Source organism: Bison bison, unplaced genomic scaffold (genome assembly GCF_000754665.1).
Source record: "Bison bison bison isolate TAMUID 2011002044 unplaced genomic scaffold, Bison_UMD1.0 scf7180017864304, whole genome shotgun sequence".
Lineage (NCBI taxonomy): Eukaryota > Metazoa > Chordata > Mammalia > Artiodactyla > Bovidae > Bison > Bison bison.
This window is the reverse complement of record NW_011494876.1, coordinates 8,061,565-8,071,305: the sequence shown is the minus strand read 5'-3', so window position 1 is coordinate 8,071,305 and position 9,741 is coordinate 8,061,565. Positions and strand designations below refer to the sequence as shown.

Sequence of the window (9,741 nt, the reverse complement as noted above, 5' to 3'; positions counted from 1 at the left end):
CTCTAGCCCAGGCCCTCTCGGCCCTTCTGAAGCCCTGTCTGTGCCCAGAGCTCGGTAACTGTGAGCCCCACACCCATGGAGTGCACAGGACTTTGGCTTCTGCTGTCCCACTGCTCAGTGTCTGCTCTTGGAGCCTGGGCATCTTCTCCATGAGCCTTGCGTTCTCCCTGGTACACACTCCAGGAGCCCAAGGGCCAGTGCTTTCTGCCCCCATGACTCTTCCCAGGCTTTGGTCTGCTCTTCCCTGGCCCTTCTCAGAGACCCCAGGCAGGGTTTCACCACCAGATCCCTCGGGCTTCACCACTTCAGTGGCCTCCCGTGGTTGGTATTGACATCTCTTGGCTAAGGACTCCGCGAAGTCCAGATGGCTGCTCTCCCCGACGTAGGGCAGACTAGATGCACCCAGGAATTTCGCAACACCTGCAGCCGATGGGCAGTACCCCAACTCCCTCACCTCTCCTGAGATCTCTGAGGTGCGTGTGTGACACCAATTCCTAGGGGTTCCCCTGCGATTAAGTTCCACTCACCCACAGCAGTAGCTGAGTCGACAATACACCCCTGCTAGGCTGCCTTCTCTTCCCTGTCTTACTTACCTGCCCATTATGGGTGTTTTCCAGAATCACTTCCCAGATAAATAACCTGTACTTGGAGCCCCACACAGAGATAGCCAGGATGTCTTCCCCGAAGCCTTGCAGCCTGGCTTTTCCTTCAGCCTTTCTCAGATCTCCCTGCGTGCCCCTTCACCAGCTCTAGATTTTCTGCAGCTCTCATTCAAACAGCAGTGGAAGACCATGTTCTCTGTGTTTGGCCCCCCCGCCCTGTCTGCTCCTGGGGGTCTTACACCTCATGCTGGAACCACATACGCTTTCATATCTAAACGAGATCCCTATAAAACCAACCTCCCTTCCAGCTGCCTAACCAGGGAATTGACACCATTGCTGACCTGTGGGAACATGGGGCTGAGCAAACCCTGTCTGGACCATTCCCACCCCCCGGGAAGTGCTGCACAGCAAGGGGGTGGGAAATTTGGTTCAAAATCATCAAAAATAAAGTTTAATTGTGCTCAGTTGCAGGCAGTCTGTCCTGTCCTTCCCCCGGGAGCGACAGTCAGTGGTCCCCTAGGGAAAGCACACCTGTTCTCTCCACAGACAGCCGGCTCCGGAAGGACCCGCGGACGCTGGCCAACTCCGGAGAGGATGCGTCTACCCAGGAGGGTTTTGTTTCCAGCAGAGGGAGCCGGCAGAGTACTGGAGGGCCCTCAGCACTTTCCATTTCCCGTGGCTGCTCCTACTTCTCCCCTGCGTCTGTCAGCTCCTGCCCATCCGACTCGCAGTGATTCTGGGCTCCGATTCCCAGGTCAGGCAGGAGCAGCCTCGGGGCCCAGCCCAGGAAGGGCCACAACCACCCTATACCTTCCGGGGCACACAGCCCTCCAGCTCCAGCAGCTCTGGCCAGCCGTCATATTTGTTCGTTTCTGGGTTGTTCTTTAAGAACTAGAGAGACAGAAGAAAGAGAGAGAGAGACTGACTGTGTTAGGACCCATGCCTGCATGTGCCTTGTGTGTTAAAACCTACATGGCTTCATTTCATCCTCACTACTGCCCCATGGGGGATGGGGGAGGACAGGATATTTCTAGCCCATTTCACCAACAGGTAAACTGAGGCTGGTGGAGGACAACTAGCCCAAGGTTTCAGAGTCTAGTCACTGCTTGTCATGCCCTGAAGGGTGGGGGCGGTGGCACCAAGCATTGGGGAAGTGGTGCTTGAAGAGCTTCAGCCCCGCTAGGACATCCCAGGTGACAATAATAATAATTATAATAATAATAGCTAACCCCTAACACAAACTTAGAGAAAATCTAAAAATCAAACAAGGCAAATTCCCAAATTAAGTAAAATATATTTATACGATAGAATATATATTTATGCATCGCGAATAGATTTTTTTTTCATTTTTCTGCTTTCAATATCAATACATTTTTCTGCTTTTAATTATCAATAAATCAATACTGAATAAAAAATAATACTAACCAAAATAAAATAAACAATTAAATTAAAATAAAATAACAACCACAAGAATAAAAACCAGCATCCTAGCTGCAAACTATTATATATAGGATGCATAAGCAACAAGGTTCTACTCTATAGCACAGGGAACTATATTCAGTATTTTGTAATAAATCATAATAGAAAGCATATGAAAAAGGATATATGTATATATGTATAACTTTGGTGAATCACTTTGATGTACAGTGGAAACTAATACAACATTGTAAATCAACTATTCTTCAAAAAAAAAAAAGAAGCATTCTAGCCATTCATGAATGCCTCTATGTCAGGCAGAATGCACTTTATGCAGTTAATCTTCACAGTGGCCTAAGAAGTGCCCACTGTTATCATCCCAGCTCACAGATGGGAAAACTGAGGCACAGAGGGCCAAAGTCACTGCCTGTGGCTGCTCAGCTAGCAAGTGGTGGAACCATTGTGTAATATTAATTAATATTGAATAGAAATGTGTAAAGAGCATACAATCAGTTAAGACTATGTTTAAATGAACCTACTTACAGCATAGGGAGTTTACTCAGTGCTCTGTGGGGACCTAAATGGAAAGGAAATCCAAAAAGAGACGATATATGTACACATATAGCTGATTCACTTTGCTGTACAGTGGGAAGTAACATAACACTGTAAGGCAATGATACCCAATAAAAGTTTTTTTAAAAAAAGAGACTGTTTAAAATGCTCAGGCTTTTATCAAGCATGGTAGAAAAGCTTATGTATACATATATACAAATAGTATGTATGAGACATATATCTTAGAAAACTTAATGAATTTTTTCCTGACTAAAAAATTTATGATATTTTGACTCTATTTGTTTGACTTAGTATGAATAGAATGCCAGATTTTTAATTAAAAAATAGATATGCAACAAGCAACAGAGATTTACTATATAGCTCAGGGCACTATGGTCAGTATCTTACAATAACCTATAATGGAAAATAATCTGAAAAATAGTATATGTGCGTACGTATAACTGAATCAGCTTGCTGTGTACTGGGAACACTATACTTCAACAAATAGATATAGTACAAAATTTAAAAATAAAAAACATAAAACGCTCAGGCTAATATGTGGAAGAAAGACGTAAATGGTAAACATCTCCCAGTGGGATAACTGTGGCTAACGAACCTTTAGGAAGAAAAAATAAACGGTAGGTGTGGCTTCTCTAAAACCCAGCTTTCCATGTGTGAGAACAAGGGACAGGATGCTTTTAATCAGTTTGGGGTCTTTGGTTCCTATTTGGGTGTTGGGTTGCAACCAGCTGATCATAGAAACCAGGGAAAAGGTGGTGCTGACTTTTGTCTACTTACGTGCTTCCTCTTTGCTGTAACTGGCCCAATTTTGCTGGGTCTGGAAGCTGCGCTTTAAAGAGGAACAGTGCCTCGTCAAGCCTCTTCCTAGGGAGTCCTGCCTCGGCACCACGCACAGGGGCACTCTGGAGCCCCTGCCCCCAGAGGGTGAAGCTACTTTAATCTATTCCTTCTTTTTTTAAAAAAGTAATTTCTGACTACCTGAATACGTCTGACACACATACAAACCAGGCCAACATTTTCCAAACAAGGCAAGACCCCTTGCCGCCCACTTTGGCTCAGCCCTTTCCCCGCCCACCTCCGGGAGCTCCGCTCTTGGCTGCTCGACTCCGCCCCTTCTCTGCCTCCCGCAGCCCCGCCCCCTCCTGGCCTCCTTCAGACGCGTGCCCCTTCCACAGTGCTCTCTACACAGCCTGGGAGGCCGTTCTTAAAGTATCGGGACAGGAAGGCGTTGGGGAGGCTGCAGATCTGGATGAGACATGCGTCCCTATCACAGAGCAAGACGGTTAAAACGTCTCCAAGGTTCTGGATCCCCGTCTGTGAGATGCATGATCACTGTCTGTCTGGCTAAATGAGACCCTGCAGGTCACTTGCTCAGCCGTACCTGCACAGAGCAAGCACTTGCTGAATACTAGTCTTTCTTATTATCAATCTGATCTGGTCACTCTCCCACTTAAGCCTACCGTGGCTCCCCATTGCCTTCAGGCCAGCGTTTGCGTTCCTCAGTGGTCCCAGATGCCTGACCCTTAGCTTCCTGTCTTGGGTCCTGGCAAAGCTGAATGCTCTCACCACCAGAGACTGGCCAGCTTCATGCTGGGGAGGCCTGGCCAGTTCTCCCAGGTTTTGGAATTGCTCTGAGCTGGGGATGCACAGATGACTGCATGGGGGGGGACAAGGTGCAGCATTTCCTTGGGATCCCCAACCCTCCACTGGCTTCCTCTTCCTCCAGTGAGTGCACCTCAGGCCCCACCACTGGGTGCCTCCCAGGTGCCCTCTGCTTGGGCCGCCCCCTGGGTACTGACTATGGAGCTCAGATCACGGGTCCTTCCTGACACCTCCACATACTCATGTGGGGGTCTCCTTGTGTCTCCTCTTTGTGCAAGCTCACCCTCTCCACAGGGAACTTAGAAGGGAACCTGGGGCTCCCCTGGCCAAACCTGCCCCTTTACAGGTGGGGAGGAGGGGCTTGCAGCGGGGACCAGAAGATAGGCATCCACTCTCTGCTCTGGACTCCCCCTTTCCCCATCGTGTCACTAGAGCTTCATCTCCACATTCCTTTCCCTTTCCTCCATGCCTGAATTTCCTTTCATCTTTTTCCCCCTTTCCCTTCTCCTTTTTGGTACTTATCTACTTATCTATGTGTGTATACAGGACCCACCTCCTTGCACAATGGCCAATGCTGCTTCCTACTTGAGAAGGAGCCAGTCGAGCCACCCTGACCTCCAGGGTGGACGACAGCTGGGTGGCCCTCCTCACACTGACTCGTGTGTTCTTCCCAAGCCACCCCAGCCCTTGTCTGTCCGTCCCTGGCATTGTCGCCTGCACGATGGCGACGTGCATCCCCCCTTCACTGGGACAAGGAGGCTGCCAGGAACTCACCTGCTCAAAGGGGCTTTTACTCTTGAGGTTTTGGGCCCCTAAGAAGACCCAGCTGTCCCGGAAGCCCAGCTGCTTCGCGTGGGTGCTGCCCAAGTTGGAGAAGAGCTTCCTGATTTCATCATTCATCCTGCAGGGGACCAGAGAGGACGATGAGGAGGGATGGGAGAAAGGGAGCATCTCCTGGGCTCCCCTCCACCCCACCTCCAGTGTGGGTGGCAGTGAGGAGCTCTGAGTGGGGAGCAGCCAGGACACCCCTCCAAAAGCCACCCCGTAAGGCTGGAGAGGAGTTAAAATGGCCCTGCTTTTGCTTACAAATATAATGCAGGTTCACTTGGAAATATGGAACTTTACAAAGTAACTAAAAACGACTTACAGTCTCACCTGCCCTTGACATAATCATTGTAAAATTTCATTATATCTCCTTCATGTTTCTTTCCCTCATGCACTGTGGGATTATAGCGACTCTTTTGTAACCTGATTTTTAAAAAAATTAATGCTAAAGAGTGATTCTTCCAGATCCTTAAACATTTTCTACATCATCATTTCTGATGGAGTATTTTCTCTTTTATGTCTATATAATAATACATTCTATGTTGCCATACAGCATGGTTTCTGTCACCAGTTGGCTATTACCAGACAGAGAAGGTGGCCAGTTTTTTTTTTTAATAATTAATGTATTTTAATTGGCCAGTTTTTCACTGTTGTGACCACGACTGTCATGAATCCCCCAGAACATCTCTTTGTGCGCCTGTCTGGTTGGTTCCTTAGGAGAAGTTGCCAGCAGCTGGAGCCGCAGGACAGTGGGAGAGGGCCTGCATATGGTAAGTGTTCGATTCACTTTTCCCCCTTGTCTGTGTGTCCCTGGCATCGTCAGGGACGGTGCAGGTGGAGGTTCCCACTTACTTGGTCCCTGGGTCATCGTAAGAGGCCACCAGCACCAGCATGTCCTCGGAAATTTCTTTAAGGAATTTTGTCAGGAGGCTAGCATCTGGGGGAGAAACGAAAAATGAGGTGCTGGTCATTTAGGGGAAAGATGGCTGGCCATCCTCATCTTCTCCTTTGGCCCTAATGATCCTGGGGGGCCCGGGTGGCCGGACACTGAGCTCCATCTGCAGAGAGTGAGGGGACCCTCGTTCAGCTGGCCTGGGGCGGGCTCTGGATATTGAGCGTTTCCTGAGCGATTCTGAGCTGCAGCTAGGGTAAGAGCCTTCAGGGGTCTAACCCACCGCCCCCACCCAGGGTCTGAGCACAGTTCTCTCCCAGGGCTCTGGGCTCTTTTCACACTGCCAGCTGCCCCCTTCTACACTGCTTCAGATGCACCCAGCTTGTCTGTGCTGACTTAGAGGGTGTACCCACTGGGCAACTCTGGTTACAGAGAGAACAACTCTCCAGCTTAGGTCAAGCAGCAAGTCTCCTTTGCATCTCCAGTGCATGCCCGCACTTGCGAGATCTCTGGAATGGACAGAGAGCAGGTCTGGGCACAGCACCTGGGCAGGCATCAGCATGCAGCTTGCTTCAGTGACAGATGATTTTTTTTTCTGTTGTGCTTATGTTTATGGTCACCTTCCCTGCATAAAAAATGATAATGGCTTTCAACTTAGGACAGTGATATAATTTCCTTTTAAGATCCATTTATTTAGGTTAAAAAAAAAGAGAGAGAGAGAGCTGATTTAAATGAGCATACTGAGAGTGCAAATAGTACTCTGGATACAGCATCACTTATGCAGAGGGCTCTTGAACGGTAGAGGAAGTACAGGCAAGAGTGGCCTGGTGGGCAACGCCGGGGCTACATCTGTCAAACGAGGAGGATTAATAGCCCTGCTCAGAGCATTTTCGTAAAGATCAAAGGTGATGATGACTCTGGGCTTACAGTAAGTGCATTATAGTAGAGTTACAACTACCAGCAGGATTGGCTACATGATCTTTCGGGTCCAGTGCAAAATGAAAACGTGGACCTTTTGTTGAAAAAATTATTAATCATTTCGAGACAGTGAAGGCAGAGCATCGAATCAAATTTCTTCTAAGCAAGAGGCCCTGTGTGACCGCCCTGCTCACAGGCTGCGTGCCCAGGAAGCTGCCCTGATTCTTATTAATTCTGTGGGGATCCCCTGAATTCAGAGGCAAAGTCAAGTCCCCCAAGCAAGCCCAGCCGCCAACCTGTCTGTAACATGGAGGCCTCCAGTCAGTGACCACAGTGGCCCTTCAACTCTTGAGACAAAGGTGGGAGCTCTGAAAGAAACACTCATTTGTTTGAGCTGTCACCAGATATCAAAATCTGGCTCTTGTCTGGGAGGAACAGCGGATGTTTGGAAGAATGAAGTGTGCCTTCTGATATTTTCTCACTCTGAAATGTCACCATTTCTTTCTTTTTCCTTTTGGTCTCCTGTGGGAAGGGGTGACTTGCTCTCAAAAGGCTTCTGTTTCTGGTTCCCTATCAGTTATGGTTCACTTCAGTTCAGTTCAGTCGCTCAGTCGTGTCCGACTCTTTGCGACCCCATGAATCGCAGCACGCCAGGCCTCCCTGTCCATCACCAACTCCCGGAGTTCACCCAGACTCACGTCCCTCGAGTCAGTGATGCCATCCAGCCATCTCATCCTCTGTCGTCCCCTTCTCCTCCTGCCCCCAATCCCTCCCAGCATCACAATCTTTTCCAATGAGTCAACTCTTTGCATGAGGTGGCCAAAGTACTGGAGTTTCAGCTTCAGCATCATTCCTTCCAAAGAAATCCCAGGGCTGATCTCCTTCAGAATGGACTGGTTGGATCTCCTTGCAGTCCAAGGGACTCTCAAGAGTCTTCTCCAGCACCACAGTTCAAACGTATCAATTCTTCGGCGCTCAGCTTTCTTCACAGTCCAACTCTCACATCCATACATGACTTATGGTTACATCCATGTGTATAATAAGGCGCTATAAAACTTGGTTTACCCTTATATTTTTTTCCCTCTCCGTTTTGACAGATAACTGTCTTGCTTCTGAACGACAGTGATGGAATGAGGGAGGTGGGGAGGGAGGTGAAGCCCCTCTGGGCCCCTCCCCCTGATTACTGCAGAATATTATTTAATTCTCACATCCATCTCATGACGTGGACTCTATGGTGACCCCTATTTTATAGATGACAAAACTGACGTTCAAGAGATGTCACCCGCCTCGGGTCTCACAGACTGAAATCTCTGAATCCAGACGCTGGACCTTTTCCATAACCTGGCCCCGGCCACCCTATCTGCAAGATCCTGGACAGAGAACAAAGGAAGGCCCCTGTCCTCAGTCTACAGTCTGCCCCCCTCTCTTCTCCCCCGTCCCCCACTCCATCCTGCACCGGGAGGGGCTCTGCATGCTTGCATATGGACAACCCGCCCTGCCTGCCCACGGTCTGTCACTGCCTCCCCTCTGGCAGCAGTCACCATCCTCAGTCTTACGGGCATGTCTGCAGCGTGGGGGCAAGCCTGGAACAGCAGTGAATGGGCCCTGATGTGGGTTCCAGGGGGGCATACCCTCTGGCCCTGCAGACGCTATCTGTGAGGTGGGACTTGGCTGGAAGATGGCCGTGGTGGGGAGCCCTGAGCCTATGGCATGGGTCACCACTTCTGTCCCTAAGGATGCTGCCACTGGTTGCCTTCCAAACACCATCTGCCGTCACTTTTGGGCATCAGATTTCCATTTCCCACATTTCAGCCCCTGCTCTGCGTGCTCCTGCTTGGTGATGTCTCCCGACTTGGGCTCATGTACTTAGGTGGGTGCAAGGGCTCCCACAGTGGTCCCGGGCTGGATAACGCCCCCTACTGGCTGCTCTTCCTTTCCCCGGCTCACTCCCCCAGTCCCACTGCCGGTCCCTTAGAGTACCTCCTCACGTCCTGGTCTTAGGATCTGCATCCGAGAGAGCCCAGTGAGACAGTAGCAAGGGGTTTCAAAGGCAGCAGGACAGCCCTCCACCCCCCAGCCCCTTCTGCCTCTGTCTGTTTGTATCTCTGAAAATAGGAGCTAAGCTCTCTGGCACACAGGTGGCCTCCATGCCACAGGCAGCAGCTCAGCCCACCCTCAACTTTGGGGCCAACAGAGGGGGCCTACCTCCAGAGTACATGTCAAAAGATTTCTGTGTCAGCACCGCTCCCGTGGTTCCTAAGGGATAAGAGAGCAGAATTACTATTTGCTGTAATGTGTCGTTCTGCCTGTCATTGTGTGGAAAATGTCTACTTTTTAGTCTAAGGTCTAAAAATAGGATAGAATAATAGTGGAACAAAATTAGGTCCTGCAGAAATGCATGCAGGACTAAATCAGTGAAAGTGAAAGTCGCTCAGTCATGTCTGACTCTTTGTGACCCCATGGACTATATACAGTCCATGGAGTTCTCAAGGCCAGAATACTGGAGTGGGTAGCTGTTTCCTTCTCCAGGGGATCTTGCCAACACAGGGATTGAACCCAGGTTCTCCTGCATCATAGGGGGATTCTTCATCAGCTAAGCCACAAGGGAAGCCCAAGAATACTGGAGTGGGTAGCCTATCCCTTCTCCAGTGGATCTTCCTGACCCAGGAATTGAACCAGGGTCTCCTGCATTGCAGGCGGATTCTTTACCAACTGAGCTATCAGGGAAGCCCTAGGACTAAATTAGGTGCCCTGTAACCACTGGGCTGATCTGAGAGGTACGAGCACACAGTTGTGACGGTCTCTGCAATTGAACCGAATCCAACCAACGGAGAAGGCAATGGCACCCCACTCCAGTACTCTTGCCTGGAAAATCCCATGGACGGAGGAGCCTGGTGGGCTGCAGTCCATGGG

The 9,741-nt window shown here is 49.6% G+C and overlaps 1 protein-coding gene across 2 annotated transcripts in view; it reads right to left on the bottom strand.

Moving 5' to 3' along the window:
• Window positions 1–1,030: 1,030 nt before the first annotated feature.
• Window positions 1,031–9,741, bottom strand: part of FAM3D (family with sequence similarity 3, member D) — a 38,262-nt gene continuing 29,551 nt past the window's right edge. For both annotated transcript variants that reach the window (XM_010851547.1, XM_010851546.1), the window contains exons 7-10: window positions 9,034–9,084; window positions 5,871–5,955; window positions 4,968–5,094; window positions 1,031–1,493 (exon numbers count right to left, since the gene is read on the bottom strand). In XM_010851547.1, the coding sequence (XP_010849849.1) occupies window positions 1,407–1,493; window positions 4,968–5,094; window positions 5,871–5,955; window positions 9,034–9,084 (350 nt within the window). In that variant the 3' untranslated portion in view covers window positions 1,031–1,406. The remainder of the gene's footprint in view (window positions 1,494–4,967; window positions 5,095–5,870; window positions 5,956–9,033; window positions 9,085–9,741) is intronic.